This window comes from Lactuca virosa, chromosome 9 (assembly GCF_052849685.1).
Source record: "Lactuca virosa cultivar CGN04683 chromosome 9, Lactuca_virosa_CGN04683_v6, whole genome shotgun sequence".
Classification (NCBI taxonomy): domain Eukaryota; kingdom Viridiplantae; phylum Streptophyta; class Magnoliopsida; order Asterales; family Asteraceae; genus Lactuca; species Lactuca virosa.
Window position 1 is genome coordinate 70,564,749 of NC_136434.1, and position 24,933 is coordinate 70,589,681.

General features: G+C 34.5%; 4 protein-coding genes across 5 annotated transcripts; 2 read left to right on the forward strand and 2 right to left on the reverse strand.

Moving 5' to 3' along the window:
* The first annotated feature begins 2,893 nt into the window (after positions 1-2,893).
* On the forward strand, positions 2,894-6,158 carry LOC145138035 (U11/U12 small nuclear ribonucleoprotein). The gene is made up of 5 exons (XM_079072178.1): positions 2,894-4,239; positions 4,330-4,444; positions 4,543-4,650; positions 4,728-5,188; positions 5,296-6,158. The coding sequence occupies exons 1-4, from the start codon at positions 2,927-2,929 to the stop codon at positions 5,136-5,138; spliced, it is 1,947 nt and encodes a 648-aa protein (XP_078928304.1). The 5' UTR covers positions 2,894-2,926; the 3' UTR covers positions 5,139-5,188; positions 5,296-6,158.
* Positions 6,159-7,568: 1,410 nt separating this feature from the next.
* LOC145136151 (Major facilitator superfamily protein) lies at positions 7,569-9,727 on the forward strand. The gene is made up of 2 exons (XM_079070337.1): positions 7,569-8,209; positions 8,424-9,727. The coding sequence occupies exons 1-2, from the start codon at positions 7,882-7,884 to the stop codon at positions 9,473-9,475; spliced, it is 1,380 nt and encodes a 459-aa protein (XP_078926463.1). The 5' UTR covers positions 7,569-7,881; the 3' UTR covers positions 9,476-9,727.
* A 3,394-nt stretch (positions 9,728-13,121) lies between these two features.
* Positions 13,122-14,065, reverse strand: POLD4 (polymerase delta 4). The gene is made up of 2 exons (XM_079070335.1): positions 13,826-14,065; positions 13,122-13,588 (listed from the first exon to the last, which is right to left on the reverse strand). Exons 1-2 carry the CDS (start codon positions 13,995-13,997, stop codon positions 13,383-13,385), a joined length of 378 nt encoding a protein of 125 aa, XP_078926461.1. The 5' UTR covers positions 13,998-14,065; the 3' UTR covers positions 13,122-13,382.
* Positions 14,066-17,500: 3,435 nt separating this feature from the next.
* On the reverse strand, positions 17,501-21,335 carry ORC3 (origin recognition complex subunit 3). Of its 2 annotated transcripts, none has more exons than XM_079069820.1 (16): positions 21,200-21,335; positions 20,921-21,124; positions 20,614-20,788; positions 20,356-20,525; positions 20,137-20,267; positions 19,776-20,049; positions 19,571-19,695; positions 19,385-19,469; positions 19,084-19,292; positions 18,891-18,960; positions 18,656-18,735; positions 18,464-18,553; positions 18,302-18,377; positions 18,085-18,215; positions 17,817-17,996; positions 17,501-17,732 (listed from the first exon to the last, which is right to left on the reverse strand). In XM_079069820.1, exons 1-16 carry the CDS (start codon positions 21,257-21,259, stop codon positions 17,627-17,629), a joined length of 2,166 nt encoding a protein of 721 aa, XP_078925946.1. In that variant the 5' UTR covers positions 21,260-21,335; the 3' UTR covers positions 17,501-17,626. The 2 variants fall into 2 exon arrangements, with proteins under 2 accessions (XP_078925946.1, XP_078925945.1); XM_079069819.1 differs by having other exon boundaries at positions 19,385-19,472.
* Positions 21,336-24,933: the final 3,598 nt, after the last annotated feature.

Genomic DNA, 24,933 nt, shown 5'->3' on the forward strand with positions numbered 1-24,933 from the left:
CGAAGATGAAGAATCAAATGGGGGAGTCGATGAGGTGGTTAATTCATTATCAGAGTGATTGTTAGTGTTCAATTTAGGAGATTAGGGTTGGTTCTTCACCACCAACACCAACAACCATCGCAATCGTCAATGTGCTTTCATAAGAGAGTGTCGTCCAATTTTTCAACCCTCCGATGGATTTCAGATCGGACGACCATATCATGAAATATCCCCCCCCCCCCCCCCCCAACAAGTTTATAAATTTTAATTTGTTGTTTATGTGGGTTTGTAATCATAATGTTTTTGCACATAGTTGTTAGTGGTTTAGTAATCCTAACGTTTCTAAGTGTTTTCTTGTTTACTGTGGGAGATATTCTATTGTCATGTGGTCTATTCCATTGTTCATTTGGCGATATGATACATTTCCTCTGGTCATAGTTATGATTGAATGTAATGGTTTTCTCTGATGTTGCTACCTGCTTAATGCTTTATGGTTGGGATAGTTGGGTTTATTTTGAGTTTTAGTGTTCCGGATGCTCTCTTCCTTTGTTAGTGTTCTTTTTTGACCGAATGGACGGTTTTGAACTTGTGTATTGGATGCTATGTTGAAGTTAATTATTATTAATTGTTGGTGATTTTAGTGTCACCATGTCATTTTATGTAACTGGAATTAGCATGTGAGCTAAGGGGCTTCTTAATTTGTTTTCTAATATGTGTAAGGGTTGGTGCGGAGTGCACGCATGTATAAAATCAAATTATTAGCCGGTTCGGCGACTAGTCGGGGGTCCGGGGGCAGCGCCCCTGTGTCCGGGGTTTCCAAAGGGGCAGCGCCCCTAGCGGGGTCCAAGGGGCAGAGCCCCAGGCTGGGGTCCCGCTGACTTGCTTCCAAAGGAATCCATAGCGGCCCAACCTTAATGAAACTCTAATATCGTTTATTATATAAACGACTCTTTTTTCCAGAAGATATATACGATATTAAGCTCTCGTTTTTCATCATACTTTCACAGAATCCTCTAACGTATTGGCTTACGATTTCTGTGCCTAGAATCAGGGGCGGAACCAGAAACTTTCATCAGGGGTAGCATAAATTTTTGACAATCTATGCATTCAAAGGATCTCATACAATTATACAAGTTTTAGCAGGCAGGGGACAAATTGGTCGATTCACAGCTTAGAATGACCACCTATTATCTGTGGATTTAAAGGAAAACTTAGGAGTTTAGGACCAGTGGTTTTGTCACTCTATGTTTTACACTTTAAGAATGAATTTGGAAGCAACATTATACCTAAAAGAATATGGAGTTTGTAAAAAAAGAAGTTATAGGTGGTTTTGTCGGTTCATGTTCTTCACTTTAAGCATCAATAGCTTAAATGTGCAAGTCTTTAACAATATTTACACTCTACTAATCAAAGCAATTTAATGGAAGATGGCATTAATATAAAATGGACCTTGATCATTACTTTGTAGTCAACAATAAACAACTAAAACCTAAACAAAGTTTGAAATTAAAACCCACACAAAGTTTTTGTACTGTGAATGCCTATAAAATATAATTTTGCATTATGTCCCACTATATAACGAAATTAAAGTCATTTGAATGCATTGAAACTTTGCAATGCCACCTTTTGATGGTTGCCTTTAAAATAATAGATTTACTTTGAATTCACAATACACAGTTTAAGTTCTCTAGGATTGTCTATTCTTTAAGCATGGAGGCCCTGACACCATCAGAAGTACAAAAACATGTAATTTTGTTATATCTTCCCCTAAGATAAATCCACTAATAAATAGAACCACACGGGGTATACTAGTGCTACTTATTGTTTTTCTAAGTTTATATCAACTCTTCCCCGTAATGTTGTTTCTTTTAGGCATAACATCAAACACTTGTACGACATCATGAAATGACCCTTAGCACTTATTAATTTCCAACAATAAGGAATACCCAAATGAATTAAAACTTACTAACGGTTGAAGATTGGATCGATTATGAAAAAAAAAACAACATTATGGAAACCCATTTGGAATCTAAATATAAAACGAGTGGGGGGAATCTTAATAATTATAATTTTGAGGATAGGGCGGGTTAGGAACACATACTGATTTGATTCTTCTTCTAATCATCTTCCTCTGCAACGTCTAAGGATTAGCACCTTTGTAATGTAGTACTAGCATATCAAATGTTTTTCTATTTCTCGGACAAACTTGAGGGATAGCCTGTGCTATCCCTGGCTACCAACTAGATCCGCCGATGCCTAGAATCGTAAGTGTCCACTTGGATTATCCTAGGCTGAATTTCTTGTAACCCAGACATAGGGTAGAAATATCAGTTCGGAAAGTGATATTACGATCCAAGTTGGTATCCAGATCTCCACCACAAACCCTAAACTTCCCTACATTAATCTCCACATATACTGATTTATAGTTCATAGGATGCATTTCATGGTTTGTACTTGATTTCTTCTAGTTGTTGGTGAGATTTTTTGGTTCGGACTGATGGTTTTGCCCTTGCTTCTTTTGTGTTTCTTATGTGGACGATTTGCTTATCTTCATAGAGGCTGCCTATTAGTTCATTAGCATGGTGTTGCTCTTGATTTATTCTAGCTGCTGCTTGTGGTCTTGCTTAGGTTTGGTCTCATTTTGTGGATTTATTGTAGTTTCTCTGTTGTTTTGCTTAGCTTTATTTCTTGTTGTCTTCATCTTGTATAGGCCTTGTTTGCTTTCTCTTTTTCTTTGCAATCTCATGTTTGTTTTTTCAGCTCCTCGATGGTGTTATTCTATATATTTTATCGGGAAAAAAAATTATGCTACTTACAAGGGATAAAACTTAAAAAAAACTTCAAGAATTTTATGTGAATGACCCTAATTTTAGGTAACAAAATAAATTCGATTTTGACTATACATTAAGTTTCCTCCCGTCGGCTTGGACTCAGAACTCTCCTCCCCATGGACTTGCCGCCTCCATCATTCGCCATTCTCCCTCCACCTCCAGGCGCAAACCCGAACCCTAACTCTCAAATCTTTCCGCCCTACCACCACCATCACCACCACAATCCCACCACCGTCCCAACCCAACCTCCTGATCTCCACACCACCCTTTCAACCCTAAAACACCTGATCAACCTCTCTAAAACCACCATCCAGTCCCTTTCCAATATACTTCCCACCACCACCCCCGCCACCGATGCGATTGCCACTTGCCCTTACAACTCCAACCACCGGGTCCCTCCCAACTCCCTCTTCAACCACCACCTTCGATGCCCCTCTTCTCCTGCAGTTATCGATCTTGCCCTATGTGACTCCCTTCACTACCCCAACTCCCTTCAAGCTCCGCAATCTCTACTTAATCAGGAAAACAATTGTCTCACCCAGACGCTTTCCAACGATGCGACCACAGACTTATGTCTTTCCCTAGATGGTTACCATACATCACTTGATTCGAATTTTTTCTACCGGGATTGTCCCGCGGTTGTTACATTTCCTCATGACAATAACAAATCTGATTGTACGCTTACGTTGCCTGCTGTTTTATCAGCTGAGTGTGCAGATTTAATAGGTGATCGTAGCATTGATATAAACGACACCATTGATGGTTTGTGCAGTAGTTCTGATCTTGTTGAGCTACTTGCCTCTGAATACTGGAATATTAGAACTGAAATTAATCAATGGAATGATTATCCCACTAGCTATTCTTACAGCGTCCTTCGCTCAGTTTTATGCTCTTACATATCTCAGAAGGAGTATCTAATGGAATGGATCTTGGTGAATTCTCCATTTTATGGTGTTGTGATTGATGTGTATACGAGGGATCACATTCACTTGCTGTTTAAGCTCTGTATGAAAGCCATAGCTAGGGAAGCTGCTGGGTATCTGGTTTCGATCTCTAAAGGAGACCCAAAAGATGGTAACTTTTGCTTTCAGTGTCCTGTAATGTCCAGAGTATTGACATGGTTAGCTTCACAACTTGCTATATTGTATGGAGAAGTAAACGGAAAAGTATTTGCAATCAGCATGTTAAAGCAATCCCTACTGGTTTCTGCATCAAAATCTTTGTTTCTTTATGGTGAACAAAGGGCTAGCAAATCAGTAAATGTAAGTGAGATCGATGGTAAAGCTGTCATGGAACATGATGGAAGAACACCAGGCATGATTTTGGTTTCCCAGGTAGCAGCAGCTGTTGCTGCATTACATGAACGTTTCTTGTTTGAAACAAGAATAAGAACCATACGAGCTTCACGGTTTGTTCCAGTTTATCAAAGGTGCTTACATTACTGATTACTCAAACACACTTATTCAGTTATTCTCATAGTATTTTCTCATCTTCCAATTAACATTTAACTATATTTCAGAGCTCAAGAACATGGATATATATCTAAAATAGCTGATGAGGAACGTGGAAAACGTTCAAATTATAGAGCCATAATTGAACATGATGGAGTGCTTTGGCATCATGGAGGTAACCAGGTAGTAAACTAAACCTGTAAATTGTAATTGTAATTGTCCCTTATTTAGTAATGGTTAGTTTTGTTTAGTCTAATCTCAATATCTTTAAATCATTATAGGATGGAAATAAGAATAAGTCACGAGAGGAATTGTTAGCTGAAGAAAGGGATTACAAAAGGCGAAGAGTGTCATATCGTGGCAAGAAAATGAAAAGAAGCACAACCCAGGTGAACAACTATAATATTTCTTTGTCATCAACATATATCTTTTATCAATGTACTTATGTTTGTATTATTATTAAAAGGTGATGAGGGATATAATTGACGAATACATGGAAGAAATCAAGCATGCATACATGGCTGGGAGTGGTCAATCTTCTTTAGATGCTGCAAAGCTTGCATCAAAACCTTCTTCCATGAATGACTTAGATAACAAGGCAAAGATATCAAAGAAAGCAGTTCCACAAAGTAATCGGAAAGAGAAAGACTCAGTTTCTGATATCAGTATGAAATCATCAAGATTTGGGAATGAGATTAAAGAAAAAAGCAACAGAAACAGAGATCAAGAATATCATACTAGTAAGAGCCGATCTCATGATCATAGGCAACAAGATGAGTATAAACGCTCAAGAAAATATCAAAAGAGGAATGAATTTGAGGACAGATATGATCCTTCTAAATCTCATGATATGAATGATGATGATGATGATCTCTAATCTGACAGCTCTGTGATATACCAATTTTGTTAGACAGCAGCTAAGAGGAGGTATGTTCTTGAAATTGTTTTTTTTTTTTTTTTTTTAAAGTTATTTTTCATTTTTGGTAATGGGGATGTGTTGATTTAAGTTGTGACATTTTGCACGAAACTTGCAGTAGGAAATACTATCCAGGCTTCAGCAGTTTATGAAACTCTGTATCCACCCTTGTATCCTTTGTTGTTATTGTTGTTCATTTACTTCCTATTTCTAATTTCCATCTAATCAACATAACAAAAGATGTCAATTCACATTTAATTAGGGCCCCACTGATTTGATATGCATACAGTTTATTTGCTTCGTTTTGACCATCAAGAACTTTATGGTTAAAATGGTAATTTATAGCACGTCACACACGTATATATCTAATGTGTGCATGTATATTAATTCTTTTTTAACTACATTTTCAAATACATCACCCTTGCTTCTTGTGTGTATTGGTTTTACTAATTCCATCTTCACACATATATCACCCTTGCTTCTTGTGGGGTTGAATAAATTCCCTTTTTTTTTTTTTTTTTGGCTTTTGCAGGTGAAAATGGTTAATTTGTGCTGCAAGAAATATATAAACATGCAACAGCCACATGGATGACTTTGTTTTAGTAATATAGATCAATTTTTATGTTGATGAGTATTTAATGATGATGGTATATTTTATTTATTTAGGTGTTGTTTGTTTTTCTATAAAAACCTCTTCAAACCACTTATTGCTGCGCGGCGCAGCACACGCGCAGCACTTTCCCTCTCGCAGCAGTTTGTTTTTTGGAAGGCTTCAGACTACAAAACCTCTGCGCGTGTGCTGCGTGGCGCAACACTTGACTTGCCTCTTCTAACCTCTTCAGCTTTCATTTTTTCTAAGTGTTTTTTTAAGAATTTTTGTATAACTTTTTTTTTTAACTTTTTTTTAAACTTTGATTTTCCTAAATTTTTATTTACGGATGTGATACAATTTATTTTTATAATTTCCACGATTTTTTTTAACTTGATTTTTTTAATTTTTTTTACCGTTTTATTAATAATATTTTCAATTTCAGTTGCATCTTTTTTAACGTGTGTAATTTTTTACGAACTTTATAGACATCGTTTGCAATACTTTCTTAATTTTTTTATTATTTTCTTTTTTAATGTTTTTTAAAATTAGTTTTTTTTTCTAGAATAAAACTATTAGCTTCTTTTACATTTTTTTAAGTTTTTTTTTTTAAAAAAAGTTTTATATTTTTGTTTTTTTACATGTTCTTTTTATTATTATTTCAATGTTTTAATACTAGAATTATTAAATTTCGGTGTTGAGAACTATTTTCAGTTTATAAAACTAGTTTATTTAAATTTCAGTTTACTGCAGCAGGCTGCAGTCGTTTGTTCCACCTCTTCTGCTACAGAGGATTGCAGAGGTGGTCCGCAGACTTCATGAATTTTCGCTTCGAAAAAACAAACAGCACCTTAATAGACTTGTGATAAAGTTGCATTTTAAACAACTTTGAAGCACACAAATCATAAGGGAAAGTGAAACGTATGGACATGGATTATTATTATATATAATAATGCTTTATGGCCTTATTGCTTAAAAGAAAACAATTTTGACAACTAATCCGGAGGAGTATAGTTATTAAACTAGGTTATAACCCGTGGAAACCACGGTCGGTATATTTAAAATTTATATATAAATAAAAATAATAATAAATGTAAAAAAACCAAGATATTGTCGATTGTAAGTAATTATGAATTAATTTGTTAAGCAAAATAAAAGTGCTTGGAGCACTTGATTTGATTTGTTAAGCAATTTAATTTGTTAAGCAAAATAAAATTAATTTGTTAAGCAAAATAAAACCAAGAAAACAATTTTGTATTTTTCAAAATTTGGATTGAATTTGATTTGTTATAAAAAAAAGGAAATAATAAAAATCATAGAAAATAGCCACTGTGTCAAAGAGGCATTTTAAAAAACTGATACGTGTCATTTTTAAGTTTCATTTATTAGAAGAGGTAAATAGATGAATCCAATTTATGTAGTTAAAGTGCTTGGAGCACTTGATTTAACAATCTTTATTTCAATCAAATGCAAAATGAGAAACCAGTTGGGTTGTGAGGTTCGTCTTAAAGCTGACATAGAAATCTTCGTTATGAAGATCCTTTCCAAAAAAAATTGTAATCCTTTTGCAAGAAAACAATGTTCACATGCTATCATATGACAAAGTGCAATTTATTTAAAGATTTATCGTAATAATTACCAAAGTTATTAAGAAAATATCTGAATTTGAAAAAAGTATAATATATATATATATATATATATATATATATATATATATATATATATATATAATATGAACCAAGTTGGTAGCTTTTTATTACTTTAAAGTTTAAATGGAAGTGTTGCTGAAGATGAAACATGAATTTTTGCTATTTTAAACTTTGGTGACCAAAGGGAACGATTATTATTTTGTATTTTATATCTTTTCGTAATTCACTCTGTTTAAAGTTTTATAAAGGGACTTCTTTTGGAAAATGTTAAAACCTTAGGGTTGTTTATGACAGAACTTCTAAACTTCTGTCTCTGCCACGGTGACTCAGGATCCTCCTCTTTATGGCAATTGAGAGGATCAATCTTTTTCCTTTTTAGCATCTCTTATAATCTTTTTCCTTTCCGGCGACAGACATAAAAACAGAAACGACAATTACAGCGACCGGTGGCGGAGAAACGGTGGCGATGGAATCTCCTTCGGAAAAAAGACTCGAAATAATCACAAAAACAACAACCAACAATGGAATCAAGTGCAAAGAACGTGAGCGCGCACAACAACGAGGACGACGGGGGATGTTGCTAGGGATAGGGTTTTGGATGCAAGGATTTCGATGTTACCCGTGGATGGCGGTCATCTTCTTCCTTAAGGACGGACTCCATCTAGATCCATCGACGCTGCAAATCCTCCAGAATTCCGCAAATCTTCCGATGGTTGCAAAACCGCTTTACGGCCTTCTCTCGGATTCATTCTATATCTCCGGCCAACACCGTATCCCATACATTGCCTGCGGAGGTACCATTACGTTTTTATCCTTGTTCTTCGCATCTCACGAATCTAATTCTTCATTTATTGATTATACGTTTTTGATTCTGCATCTTAATTAACACGTACATGTATGCGGCTGTGGTTTTAATAATCGTAAACCGTTTTTCAATCTATTCCGCCATTTACAAATCAAAAATCGGTTACGATTTTGATTAAATTCGATCGTGGTGATGTTTTGCAGCGTTTTTACAGGCTGTATCATGGTTCTCCATTGCATGCCTACCACCTTCAAGCATCTCCTTCTTCACAATCACCATTAATCTCCTCCTCGGAAACCTAGGTGCTTCAATAGTCGAGGTCGCAAACGACGCCGTAGTAGCAGAATGCGCGAGGCAACCCGCCGGAAATTCAGCATCATCCTCTTCTTCCGATCTCCCATCATTCGCGTGGGTGGCTGGATCAATTGGCGGTGTAATGGGAAACCTTTTAGGTGGCATTTCAATCGAACGATTCTCCTCACAAACAATGTTCTTATTCTTCGGAATCTTATTAACTATTCAGTTCTTTATCACAATCTCTGTAAACGAAAAATCCCTCAACTTACCAAAAAGCAAATCCAATCACGGAATACGAAAACAATTCTTAGATCTCTTACTCGTGCTAAAAAAACCAGATATTTATCAACCGATTTCATGGTTTGCAGCATCATACGCCATAATCCCAGCCCTAACAGGAACAATGTTCTACTACCAAACTCAACATCTAAACATCGAATCATCAGTTCTCGGAATCTCAAAAGTATTCGGTCAAGTCGCGATGTTAACATGGGGCATCGTTTACAATCGTCGTCTAAAATCCATCCCCCCACGAAAACTAATCTCTACAATTCAAGCAATACTGGCGATTCTAATGGTGTCAGATTCACTATTCGTTTCCGGTTTCTATCATAGAATCGGGATACCAGACTCGCTATACGTCATCTTTGTTTCTGGGGTTCTGGAGGTTTTGTATTACTTCAAGACTTTACCTTTCAGTGTTCTAATGGCGAAGCTATGTCCACCTGGTTGTGAAGGGTCTCTAATGGCGTTTGTGATGTCCTCTATTGCATTGGCGTTTATTATAAGTGGGTATGTTGGCGTTGCGCTTGCTTCGTATGTTGAGGTTACAGAAACTGATTTTTCAGGGCTACGTAAAGCGCTGTTGATACAGGCAGCATGTACTGTTGTGCCTCTGTTTTGGTCGTCGTTTATTCCAGAGAGCCCGAAGGTTGAAATTGGAAAAAAAGAAGAGTGAAGCAAAGAGTATATATGGAGATATGTTCTTTGATCATAGACAAAGTTGGTGTATTTACGTGTAAGTATTGGATCTTGTTTATTTTTACAAAACAGAAATGCACAAAAAGCACATGGATCCGGTTAAGGGCAGGACCCGACCCGGCCACCATCATTACTAGAGACTGGTTAGGAACAAGATTGGCATATTACTAATTTACTAGGGACCGGTTAGTGTCATATTGGTCTTTTTATACATATGAATTTATTATCATCTCTTTATCTTGTCTTATATTTATTTCAATTTTTTTACAAATACTTACAAGGTTGGTATATGCATGGTGAAATATATTGTTTGGTTACCGTTTATGTTTTTTTTGTATTTGTTTTGCAATGTCAACAAAAATATAAACATGCATCAAAATTCAAAAGAATCATATATTTATTTTAAAACAAACACCTTTTTTCATCGTGTAAAATAAAGAATCCAACAATAATGTATGAATGAAGAGCAAAAGATACACATTCTAGGTATGAGGTTCAACCCTCAACATCATTTTTTACATTCAAAATGAATTATGAGTATAACCAAAATAAAGTATCAGTATATAATAAATATTTGTATTATCAAAATAATAATTTTATTAATAAAACAAGTAACAATATTAAATATAGGCTATTATAAAAAAATGGCATGTTGATTTTTCACTATTGATTTTGTGATTTCCGAAGTTAAGAAATTTGTCGGTCCAAATAGATACAAAAATTTCTTTATATGGTGTCAACCATGTTGTCTTCATATAAACAATACTCTTGAATATATAAAAACTTAAATCAACTTTTGATTAAATAAATATAACAAAATAAAATATATGTTTGATAAATACCTGCATAATCTACTAGAATTTTTTCAAGTTGTGAGACATTGACAATATATGCTTCTTTTGTTTCACATTCTGAGTAATATTTTCCATCCTTTCCATCATTTACAAAAAGCAGTCCAACAATGACCCAACATTGGTCTTTTGTATTTTATTTTATTACTTGTATTGATATGTCATCTACAAAGTAATCTTTTAGCATCTAAATCTCTATCCGGAATAACAACACGTGGAAACATGCATCTATCAATTGTCGATTTTAAACAATTTAATGCCCACACGTAGTTAGATTATGTTTCCTTATGCATATAGACAAATGTTATGCAAAAAGTCATTAATTGGAGTGACACCAACTCTTTCAAGGAAGGGCATCTCGTACATGTTTGTTTTGTACGTTACCACATCAAGCAACTTGTTTGTTGATGTATATGCATGACTGTAATAAACATAGTCAGTATTATCTAAGAAAAACATAACAATCTGCATTCGAGTTTTGCCAATTTTCTTATTCTTCTTGAATTTTTGGTTTGCATTATATATTGCTGAAAGAATGTATATATTTTCTACATTTTTCTTTTTAACGTAGATAATGTATCTCATGGTTTCACATGTTTTCTAGTCAACTCTTCCACTAATTGGGTTTCATTTTTAGAAAGACGATTTGGATATAATTGACATTCTAAATATAAGGCAAGCTCATGATTGTGCATTTCATATATCACTTTTAAGGAGCAACAATTATCGACTTTAGAATAATTGTCTTTCAAATTAAAGGGACAATTTATTCTTTTGCTACCAATATTTTTTAGACATTTTTGTATTTTTGTAAACACCTTCTCAATCATACTAAAAAAAATACGTTAGTAGTGGATCTTTTTATTATAATAGCATAATTAAGTCTGTCTGGACTCGGTCTATTAGTTGTTCACGAGAATTGAATACCTAAAAATGAATTTTTATTAGAAACGACTAAACTTACTGATTAACTATACTAATAAACCTAAATTTTTTATCATATTAGTTTTAAACTCTGACGTGTCAATTTCATTATCATAATCTTGAAGTGCATTGCTTGTGTGATTATTGTCAAACTAATCAATACATATAAATATAAATATGTAATTTACATAAGCATAAATATCTTAATAGTAATATATGGATACACACATCATAATTTAATTCATCAAACCCTGGCAAATATTGACCAACTCATTTCGCTACTTAACCCATTGTTGTTCATCACTATGATATGATTTAAGTTAAGCAAATTGAATTATTTGTCGATGAATTGTGTCAGAAAAGGTTTCAGAATTATGAGTGGTTGAATTGTGTGTTGAATATATATATTTAAATGTTACATTTATAGCCCTCTTATTTACAACTTACTTTTAATTTTTAAATTTTTTATTTTAAAACATTATTTATATATTATTTATGATCCGATTTTGGACTAAACTATATTCTCGTAGACATAATGCTCGGTATGACGTACACAAAACATACGAACTATTATGATCTATAAAAAATATGTTTTATAACAATATAAAAAAATAAAATTTGATCAAGATACTTGGGCATTAGACTCCTTAAAATGTGATACTTGAGCACAACAAAAGGACCATATATGTAAGAGAAAATTACTAATCTTGCCAAATGTCTTAATGATTTTTCACTTAATAGCCAAAAATTAGTCAGTTTCTCATTTTAGCCCACCCAAACCGCAACTGGGGCAAACACACCTGCGGTTTGCCTACTCAACTGCGGTTTCACATGAGATTATAAAAAAAAAATTATTTTTTTTTGACAAAACCGTAGGTGACATAAGCGACCTCAGACTATGGTTTTTTTTCTGGATGAACAAGATGCAGACCATTGAAAAAAAAATACAATTTCAAGAACGAAATAATAATTAACTAAGAACTCAACTGCTATTTCGTCCTTAATTAAGAGATATCACTAACCTTACAAAATATTTATAAAAAAAATTGGAAAACCACAGATGACATGTTCATCTGAGGTGTACAAGTTTCTAATGCACATTCGGTGCACCAACGACTTGTACACTGTAGATGGTTTGTTGATATGTGGTTTGTGTATTTTTTTTTTGTTTTTCCCCATAAATCCAAACTAGTACTACTAGATTTCTATTTAAATGATAAAAAACCGATAAAATTTGAGGTATAAGAGTGTTAACCTGATTGTTGTTTGAAGCCATCATTAGAGAGAAATGTAAATGTTTGCAACTGACCTAAATAATTTTTTCAACTTTATATATTAGAGGCTATGGGCCACGAAACAGCAGATAGGTCGCGGAACCATAGCCCAATGTCCAATACTGCACCTGAGGCTGAAATCACAAAACCACAGATGAGGTGCCCAAACCGCAGTTGACTTAATCTGAGGTGGAGTTTGGGTGGCTAAAATGAGATATTGGCTAATTTTTTGCTATCAAATGAAAAATCATTAAGTCATTTGGCTAGATTAATAATTTTCTCTGTATGTAATATTAGTATTTTAAAGGATGTAATATGATGATTTAAGCATAAAAACTATTAAAACTGAAATTTTGATTAGAAACAATAGACTTTCTTTCTTGTCGAAGTGGATGCAACTTCTTGTATAGGCTATAATTTGAATTTAACGTGTGCCAATAAAAATTTCCAGGTATAGGTTTTAATGTTGATGTTGTATTGGAGATTCCCTCAGTATCGAAACAATGAATAATCACCATGAACGAATCTTTCACAATGTCAAAAGATTACCAGAGTACAAGACTACAGAGCGATATGACTACCCCTATTGGTAACTTGGTTTCATTAATAAAGAAATTCGCAAGCTGTTTTGAAGAAACATACCACAAAGAACAACAGAACAACCAAAAGCATTGATACATAACCAAAAGCATTGATACATAACCAAAATCATAAAGATAAATCCTGTTAAAGGAATCTATCAAATCACAACATATCAAGAAAAAACCGAGACAGCTAGAGACTGTACACAGCATTAAAGCACAGAAGTGGCTTCCATGGATTGTTGTTTAAAAGTTCAAACACGACCATCCCACAAGGAATCACCACAACCCTCATTGCCATTGGTAGCAGATGTCAAGAGACTGCGGACATCTTCAGGAGGGTTCAACCCCAGCATAGCAGCTCTCTTCCAACGATCCATTCTCTTCATCCCAACACATGGCCCATACGCCATGTTCATGTCAAACTGCCTCAACACCTCTTCCCTTCCACCATCACTCTCTGTCATTTGTCATTACACAAACAAGTTACTTCATTTCATTTACAATAAAACAAACTGACTCTAAAACAATATAATTGATACATCGGAAGCGTACGGTAGTGTTTGATTTCGTTTTCAGAATTTTTGCCCTAAATGCAAAATCCATGGAAGAAGAGACTGTGAAGTGTGAAACCCTAACTACATAAAAAGATATCGATTTCTAGAGGATTGTTCTGGCATAAGAATGATCTACTCACCTTTGAGATCAAAATAGCCATGGGCAACGAGAGCAGGAGGTTGTGCACTCTTTGCTCCGAAACTCGCAGCATTTTTCGACTTAGGCTTCGATTTGTTAGGTGGAGGTTTGCTGATCCCTGCATTCTTCTTCGTCTGCTTGTAAAATCCCTTCATGCTTGCAGAGGACGCCATCTTGATTTTGAAACCCTAATTCTCTGCTTTCTGATTTTGATTTTTGAAATTTGAATAACCAAATGGGGAGAGATGTGGCTTATAGATATACGACCGTTTCTGTCAAGGTTTTTACATTTACCTCCTCATTAATTAGAAAGTGTACAGTTATTCCCTTTGTATTTAGAAAAAGTGAATGCTTAACCACTAAAGTTTGATGTACAAAAAGGCTTATTATTTTGCCTTTTTACTAAGAAACTAAGGTTGTAAAATTAGGGATGAGCATATGGACCGGGGAACCGGCCGGAACCGATACCGGAACCGGAACCGAAACCCGATGGAACCGGTCGGGCCGGGACCGGGACGTTATTTTTGTGGATTTTTGGAACCGGGAACCGGAACCGATATAACCGGAACCGGTAGAACCGGCAAAAACCGGAACCGTATGATGCTATTTTTCGAGGACCGGTTCCAACATTTGAAGACACGACAAGAACTGGTAGGAACCGGGAACCGATAGAACCGCCGGGCCTGTTCGGTTCTTGATTTTGGCCGAAGCCGGTTCCCGGGTCGGGTCCGGTTCGGGCCGGTTCCGGCCGGTTCGGTTCTTTTGCTCATCCCTATGTAAAATTGTTAGGTGTTAGCTAATCGATTGATTGGGAGGGAGTAACTGATCTAAACTAGGGGTGAGCAAAAACCGAACCGCAAACCGAAAAACCGCAAAATAACCGAAAAACCGAAAAACCGAAACCGAACATATAACCGACGGTGCGGTTTTAGAAATTCAAAAAACCGCAACTTTTTGGTGCGGTGCGGTTTTATGTTTCAGAAAACCGCAAAATAACCGAACCGCACCGCAATATTAAAATATTATTATTAATTGAATATATATATATATATATATATATATAATAAAAATACACATCCAAAAAGAAAAGGCTCGTTCCAGAGTCGGCATTTAGTACAGGTGGCAGAGTTATTGATAAGTAAGTATAGGAGTTCACTTAACCCCGACACCGCGGAAGTTCTAATTTGTGCACAAGATTGGATAAGGTGTTCATCGGTAGATCTTGAGCTTGGTTGTGCTATGAAGAGTAAAAAAATTGATGAATTTAATGAGAAGATGGCGGGTTTAAAAATTGGTAAGGTTTTTTCCATATGTTATGATTTCATATTATTATTATAATTACTAGTGATTTATATACTAATAATCTAATATTTTTATTTATTTATGTAGATTGAAAACAAGAAAAAATCTTCCAAGGATCAAGGAGATTATGATTAATGGTGGTTTATTTTATATGTTTTATTGTTGGTGATAAAAACATGTTTATGCTTTTTGATGAAGTTTGAACTTTGATGGATATTATGTTGTATCAAGTTTAAACCAAGATGTTGATGACTTAATGGTTATGAATTAAAATGAATTTATTAATTTCAAATGTGGTTGGATCGTGTGTTTATATCTATTTTATTATCTTTTGGATGCAAGTTCAAGTTGGCAAGTTATAACTTCAAAAAATTTAAAGGGAATATATTGATATAATATGAATTGATGCTTATATGTTGTATCTAGTGCTAGTTGTCATATAAGAAAGTCAAACTTAATAAAGGAAATAAAAGCTGAAAGTTATGGGAAAGTCAAACTTAATAAAGAAAATAAAAGCTGAAAGTTGTGGTTGGACATAAAAATAACCGCACCATCGAAATAAAACCACACCATTTCTATATTGCGGGTAATAACCGAAACCGCAAAAAAAAACTGAAACCGCAAATGAAACCGCAAAACCGAACCGCAACAAAAACCGCACCTATCGATTTCATGGATATAAAAACCGCAATTTCAGTTTTCGGTTTCGGTTTGGTGTAAAAACCGCACCATGCTCACCCCTAATCTAAACTAGGATTAACCAGAAACCCTAATTTATAAAAAAAAAATTAAAAATAAGTATATATCACAAAATATCAAAATTTGATTTATTTTATGCACAAATACACATTAAACATATACAAATAGTTAAAAGTTAAAAAAATAATAAATTTTGTGTCATTTCATGCTATGATACACTGAAACCGACATGATAAGAGACATATAACATAAGTGTCAGCGTGATGATAGACAAATAGTGAAGCGAAAAATAGGACATTTGGTTTATCATTCATGTATTTCATTCTTTAATTTTGACATTTTTTAGATTTGTGTTTTATTTTGATTTTTTTTGATAATTTTAACCATTTGACGTTTTGATTAATTTTAACCGTCTAGATCTACTAATTAGCCCGGTTAATAATCGATTTTGACTAGGCACACCTAATACAGCCTATTAGCATTATTCGTAGGCGGATGTAGACTACCAAATGATTAATGACCGATTAATCGGCCGTCTAGACCGATTTTTACAACATTGTACAAAAATTAATAGGTATTATACCAAAATTCAATTATAATGAAGTGGTCATTGATAATAGCAACGTACTCTATAAGAACTCTCGATTATAACAACATTAAAGGTCATTGGTTATTAGATTGCAAATAACTTTTTGGTAGGTTGTTGTTATAAGACTATGTTTGACAGACTAACTGAAAAATTAGCTGGTAGCTGAAAAGCTAGTTGATAATTGAAAAGGTCGCTAATATCTAAAAAGCTAGCCGACAAAAAATGATGTTTGATAAAAACTTGTTCATAAACTAGCTAGAAGATATAAAATGACACTTAGAAAAATATGTATTTTATAACTAATTAAGGGTATATTTAGAATATTTAAAAAAAAGCTCCTGAAAAGCTACTCTAATGCTATGTTGACGTATTAGTTGAAAAACTAGTCGATAGTTGAAAAGTTAGTTGATAAAAAAATGATGTTTGATAAAATCTAATTAATAAACTAGCTCAAATATATAAAATTTCATCAAATGACATTTAGGATAATGAATTTTATATGATTAATTAAGGTATAATTGTAATATTTAAAAGAAAAGAAAAAGAAAAAATAAAATAAACTCCTAAAAAATTAGTCTAAGTAGCTTTTTAAAAAACTAACTTATAAATTATTTTTTAGCTTGTCAAAATGACAACTTAAAAAAACTTGAAAAATAAGTTAGCTTATCAATTAGTTGTGATATGTCAAACACAATCTAAATAGCTTTTTAAAAATCTAGTTTACCAACTATTTTTTGACTAATTTTAAAAAATAAAACTCAAAAAATAAACTAGCTTATCAGCTAGCTATGACTCACCAAAGATGATGACGCACCAAAGATAGCTTAAATAAATTTTAAAATATACTTCTATTTTTCTTAATTTTAAAACTTTTTATCTGGTAAATAACTCCCACAAAATTGATGGGTCAAAACAATTTGAGTAACAAGTCAAAATACCTTAAGTATGATTGAAAAACTATATTAAAAGAGATACTAACCTTTTTTTCTAACAAAACTATTTAAGAGGTTTTACTTGTACGTAATAATAATAGACTTGAAATGACTTTTGATCAATATGACTTGTGTTCTTAAGTTAAAGTTGGAGTTTGGTAAATAATAAACATAAGGCATTAGTTTCTACATTTTATACAACATTTTCAATAAACTACAAAAATACTTCATCCATCATTTATAAATAAGTTTACAAAAAATGTCACAAAATTGAGTTGAATTAGAGTCCAAAGGCCACCCTCTGCACATAATCAGGCCGCCTCTTGCTAGGCATCCGTAGCAGTCCTGTAATCTGAAGTTCCGTTACTGCCCTGCAAAATCGTGCTCTGTACAACATCATGTTAAGGATTTCAAACAACTTCTAATGAAAAATCCAAGGGCAACATGGTCATTTTAAAATAAAAGGATACTGAATTGATGCTTCTGTTATTTTCTTCTGAGGTTCAATGGCAGTTTTTCTTTTCTTAGGCGATGGTGAAACCTTTGACCTGTTTCGGTCTTTGACCGTTTGTTGACCAACTATTCCTCTAAAAGATTGATACCAATCATGCAGATTTATAACATCACCATACTCTTGAGCCAAACTATACCTGTTCAAATCAATTACAAGTAAAATCTCAAAATCATTATCAATTTTAAAAAAGTAATAAATAATATTGTAAGCAAAAAGCATCTTACATTAGTGTTGTGTCATGCATTGTTGATATTGGGGAACTCTCACTTTTGGTGCTGCAGCAACTACACTTGATGAAGGTGTGGGCCCCGAGTAGATCAAGTTGGATTCTTTTTCTAGGGTCTCCTAATAAACCCTACAATATTATTAAATAAAAAAATAAGAAAAAAAAACACAGATCAAGTAATTTTAGTAGAAAAACTTTCTTGCATGATGACTTACAGCCTGTAATTTGTCGACATCTGTAAAGCAGACGATTTCATGAAAAGGAATCGACTCAATGGGCTGCATATAATCCCTGCTTCATAAATCATACACAAACATTATTATTAATATTTAATATTTACTATTAAATGAGAAATCAAATAGTAGAAATAAAATTACCTTGCCATGTGACTCATAACTACAGCAGCTTTCTCGTTTAATGCTGTTGTACACTTATCAAAACTTCCAACATTTCGAATTGCTTGTCTCCTGTCATATTTTAATAAAATAAAAAGTTAGTTTCATAAGTAAATAATTAAACATCATTTATCTTTTTTCTTTTTTTAATTCTAAAATCTTAATATCGGTTACCTGGATCTTATTGCTGTTTCTTTCGAACTACTATTCTCTAATTTCTCTTGTGACTGAAGCTCCTTTACTTTCTCATGAATCTAGAATGAATAAGAGTATAAGTAAGTGATATAGTCAAACATAAGCAATGTACTTTGAAAAATCTACCCAATTATAGCAATGTCATTCAAATTCAAACAAAGTATGTTGCTATTTCTTGCATTTAGCCCTAGAAATTAAAGATGAAATTACATACCTCATTAACACCATCTGTAATTTTATTCCATTTCTCAAGCAACTTAAACAAGGCAACTGGTGAGAGGTCCCTGAGTGATAACATGATAATTGAAAATATTACAATGAGTTTTATAGCTGTAACAAATGATATTATTCTTAGAGGTTAAACAGAATAAGTACAAAAAAAAAAGATATATGATTTTATTAATTACCTTATTTGGCGGATTGTGTGGCCGATTAAATCACCTTTATGAATTTTAACTGATTCTCCATTCATATTGTGATTCCATGAAGACCTTTGATGATCAGGTTTTGACTCCAAGTAATCAGAATCTCTCATGTTGCAAAGCTTTGGATCCAATGCTTCATAATACAAATCCAACAGTGTGGTTTTATGATTCTTTCCCACTTCATGCAAACACTACAAGAGATTTTACCTTTCCAAAGTTTATAAAATATACAATAAAACAAGGAGAAATGAAGTGTTTATATCATTCTAATTCTGTAAAATACCAAAACCACACAGCTCCACAAATCCAGCACTTCCTTCATTTTTGATGGTCCTCCCAAACAAACTTCACTTTTTGTTTCAGAAAGTCTCCTTGCAAGAGGATTGAAAACATAACTTAGCACACATACACATTACACATACATTGAATAGCTTTTTTAAACACAAAATTACATGAATATCTTAAATACCTCACACAAGATGGAAGTTCAAGAGCTTGACTAGGCCATGAATCTGCCAATGAAGTATGTTCATCAAGTAATCCTTTCATTGTGAAGCTTATAGGCTCCATAAGATAATGCTGGACAATTGCCATCTGTAGAAAATTTGTTCACAATCAGCATTGTATACTAAAAGTCTAAAATACCCTTTCTAATATAGTACAAAAGCACCAACCTTTACAGCTCTAATCAAAGAAGTCAATGTTCCATCTTGTCTCAAGAAGCAATTTCTTATAAAACCTGCAACCTTATGACCGAGTAAGAAACCAGTGCAAGGTTTTACAAGGACTGCTTCAATGATTGCATCCAATCGGTCAGCTGGAGATCCCAAAATGAACTTGAAAAGAGACAGGTGTTGAACTGTCTTGGAAGAAAGTATGTTTTTTGAAGCATCAAGCATTGTTGCAACTCCCATGATTAAAATCACTGGGATCTTAATCACCCACTCACTGTTTAAAGCAAAAAATAAGCAAATATTGAAGTATCAAGGTGATGGAATGCATTTAAAATTGTAAAAACTGAAGCAGTATATATACCTTAACATGAGTATGAAATCAGAAAGTACAGGTTCACTGCATCTATCCATGTCTTCGATAATAACAACCACTGGGTGCTTAAAATTCTCTTTCTCCATATACCAAGATGCTAATACAGATATATCGGCTGACTGTTTAGATAAGAAGGTAGAAGAAGTATTATGAAATCAAGAAACATTGAAAGAATTAAGTATTTGAATATAGGTAAAAAGATATTACATCAATGCTACCCTTCAAAATCTGCCTTGATAAACTTCTCAAACAACCACCTACACCAGTCTTAGGTGAAAAGTCAACTGATGAGAGGTTAGCCACATGGCAACCATGGGAGTTCAAATGTACACCTAGATCCGCAAATGTCTGAAGATCATCAACAAATTCCATGTTGTCTGCAGATTAGTGGTTGTTGATACTCAGTCCTTACATGAACAATGAAAAATTGATAACTTATAGCAATTGAATTTAAAAGGAACTTACTCATTACTACTAGGGCAGTATAAAGTTGTTTAGCTGTAACATCGGTTACAATGGGGTATGAACAAGTGGCTTTGTTGGTATCGGGCCTCCCATTTGAACAAATTGAATCAAAGGATTTGTGGACCCAGCTATCTATATCATTGAATACATCAGCATTCATGTTGTGCATACATTCCTGTATTGCCAAATGAATGTCAAATTATAGTCAGCTCTTAGCTGCCTGAAGAAGATACACCCTCTTGTTTCTTTACTTTCTTTATTGTTTTTATGGGAAAAATTACAACAGGGAGATAGAAGAGAGGTCAACCTTAATGGTTGATTCAATTGTCATCCAAGTGTTGTGGAAGTTTTTCATCCTCAAGTTCTCGTGCGACTGATCATCGAGAAGTTCAGCTTCATGATTATTATCCAATGATGCAGACAAGTTAACCTTAACGGATCTACGAGCCTTTCCTGCTGATTTTTTAGCAGGATGTTGACGAGGAGAAGCTTTGTGGAGCACAAAAAATGGCTGTAAAAGAAAACAAATAATCCAACATTAACTCTTCATTTCAGAAATTAAGATAGAGAATAAGAATATTACAACCTTGAGATCGTTATCGGAAATATGGGGGAGAGACAAATCATCCGCTACCGACGGTGCCATGTCTAGCCCTGTTAGGGTTCTTCCTCCCCCGTTCTCGCTTTACAGTATGCAATTTTGGCGGGAAAATCACCCGGAGACGGTAGTGGACTAGTGGCTTTTGTTGGGCCCAAACTTTTTCTTTTAATGTTTGGGCTTTGGTTTGAATCTGATCAGGGAACTAAAAGGGGCTGATGCTAAGGCCCATCCTAATACAATATCTTTCTCATCCCAGAACTCCTTGCTAGGCTAACGTGCTTCGAACTCGATGTCATGTAAGATTAAAGGATACCTATCATAACTCCTAACAAAGGGAATAAGGGAAGCGGATCAAGACAAGTAGGGGTGTTCGTTTGGATGGATCGGTTTGATCCGATCCAATCAAGTGAATCCAGATTGATTTCGGTTTTCAAAACATGGATCCGAATAATCCAAACTAACTTCAAATCTGATCTGATCCGATCCAATTACAATTCGGTTGGATCGGTTTTATAATTCGGTTTTCAAAAACCGAAACAATTTAAAACGACATATGATTATAATATTACTTAACGTTACACAAGAAGCAAAGACATATTATTTAGCTGTGATTTGAAATTTATAAAGAACTAATAAGATGATATATTATAGTTAAATATTTTATAGATAGAAAACTTTTGAGAGAAAATGCATATTAATGTTTTTTTTATTGGGTGAAACGTTTTAAACCTATTTGAACAAAAAAAATTACAAAATTAATAAATAACTATAGATATATACTATAAATAGATAAATAATAAATGTTTATTCAGTTTTTTTGGACTATTCGGTTCTTATTTTATAAACCAAAACAATCCAAAATCCAAAATAATAATTCGGTTTTTTTAAAAACCAATCCAAAAATCCGAATATCCGAACCAAATAGTCCAATCCAAATTGTCCAATTGGATAATTCGGTTTTATCCGAATAGTGAACAACCCTAAAGACAAGTCGATAGACAAAGCTGACAACCCTAGCATCTATGGCAAGCAACTTGTGGTAAAAGTTTTCACAAAAATTAAGAACGACTTGATAATTTTTAGGAGTAAAAAGGAAGGTTTGGCGCGTGAAATATGAGTAATTGTTACAAGCGTTGAAGGCTAAGATTCGGAAAAAAAAAATTAAGGGTAAAATAAAATCTTGAGATCGTTTTATGTTTTTAGTTTATCCTATCTTTTTTATGGTCTTGTAATATTTTATATTTAGATTTAAATATTATGGTTTCATTTTAAAAGTATGTTTTATAAAATTATATTTGTTTTTATAATTATTAAAAAAACTCAAAAAAAAAAAAAAGATGACATGAAATTATTTTGGTGCGCTGGTGTGGTGACCATTTCTTACCGAAAATTGTGTGGCGTGGGGGATGGTGTGACATGTGAAGTGGCAAAAAATGGTGTGGAGGGAGGACCTATACCCACCAACAGAGAGGCAATTGATTTATGTAAGTGTCAACACAGACTGACGCAAGGCATGGTGCGAAAATATGAAAGTTGAAGCCACCAACACCTTGAGAGATGTAATCGACGCCTAGAAAAATGGACTTTGTAGAAGATCCAAGGTAGGGGACGGTTTTGGTGTCCCTTGGATAGAGATAAGGCAGGTTCTGAATAAGGTAAGGATTGTCCCGAAGAATTTGAATTGCTTAAGGATTTATCTGATACCTATAAACCCTAACTGTTGATTCCTTCTCCCAAAATCGTCCAATCTCTCTCTCTCTCTCTCTCTCTCTCTCTCTCTCTATATATATATATATATATATATATATATATATATATATATATATATATATATATATATATATATCCTATAATCAAAATCATAACGTCTCCTAGGGTTAGTGATTGTCAAATAAGCCTCTCAAAGGGTTGTTCCTTATTAGCTTTTTGGAGTTTTGGGTATGGCTACATTAGAGGGATTCTCCATTAGGTCCTTCATCCATTGCAAGATCTAGCAGTTACAAGGTCTCTGTAACATCTTGTTTTAAGCTGATTCATATTCGGGACCGTGACTCGAATATATGATACCGGGAGGCTTCAGATCTTAGGGAAGAAAGGTTAGACTCATTTGAGTGTGGTTAATGTAGCTTAGATGATCTGAGCGTTCAGTTTGCGTTGTTGGGTACCAAGGGTATATCAGTAAAGTGGCAGTTCAGGTCTTCTATGGATTTTGGGTTTTGTTTGGGAAGTTTTAAGGCCATGGTGTGTTATTAGGAGCATAGGGCTTCTCGCCACCTTTCCGTGGATATAAAGAACGTCAAAAACGGAGTTGAAGCGAAGAAGTTATGGCCGTTTGAAGTTGGAGTGGTTCGGGTGAGTGATCGTTGACTTGTTGACCAAGCTCATTTTAGGCTCACGACGTGAGCATGAAGTGCTCACGACGTGAGGAGCACCTGATGCACCAAAACCCTTATTTTCAGGTATTTAAAGGTATGAGATGATTAAGGTTGTTTCTCCTCATCCTCCTTCACCTCCAAGACCCCTAGAAACCCTAATCTCAGCCCCCAGTGAAGTTCTTGGTCATTCTTGGTGTTATTCAAGAGATTTTGGGTTCTTGAAGCTCATTGAGGGAGAAGAAGATCATTGTGGTGCATTTGTTGGCATCTTGGCTTCATCATCAGCTAGTTGTGGAGCTTTTGGACCTTTGTAAGTCCTCAAGCTCATGCTTTTCCTTTCATTGCTTACTAGATCTAAGTTTCCATGCATTTTATGGCTTGTAATGTTGGTTAGTATGCATGGGATCCATAAAGTTGGCAACTTTATGGATCATGGTGGTATCTTAAGTCTTATAAGTCCCAGATCTGGATTTTGGTCATGGTTTTGGACTCCAAGTTTGAGTCTTGGTCCTTTTTCCTTCATTTTGACCTAAGTTGGTGTTTAAGTCATGTATTAGACATATGTGACTGAAAATCTTCGCTTTTTATGGTCCTTGGGGTCAAGGAAGACCCTCTAGACTGTCCCATGTTAAAGCTTAATGGATTAGGAGCTTAATGCTCATTTTTTGTCAGATATGGACTCACGACGTGAGGAATGAAGCCTCACGACGTGAGAGCGTGTTCGAGGAAGTTTCTGGACCAAAGTCACGACATCACGACGTGAGCATAAGGTGCTCACGACTTGAGCATCACTTGTGCAAGTTTTGGGCTCTTTGATTGTTGGCTAGCTTGGTATTGGACTTATCCTTTGGTTTGGGCTCGTAATGGACTAAGGATTTTAGAGTAATGGACTTTTGGTTGGGTTTGACTTTCTGGGCCTTGGATGGTGAATTGGGCCTTAGTGGGCCCAATATAGTTAGGACTTGATTGGGCCCAATGGGCTTGGACCTTTGGGCCATCGGAAAATCATTGGTTCAGAAAAGTAAATGGGAATTAGGGAAAGGCTCATGTAAGGGTTTGGGCCCAATTTGGAAAATTGGGCCATTGATGGGTTTGTATGGATTTGATAGTTTTGGTCCTTGGTTGTGAATCTTGTTAGGCCAGGGGTGAAATGGTCATTTCACCCCAAGTAAGGATATGGAACATGGTTTGGAACCTAACTGCTAATTGGGTGACATTTTGGTATTGATAGCTCGGGGAGTCGGCAGGACATTTTGGTAGAGATTTATGTGCTTGTATGCTATGTTATTATGTGGTGGTGGTGGTAGGAGGGGGAAACGGATCCCGTAACCGGCTGATATAAAC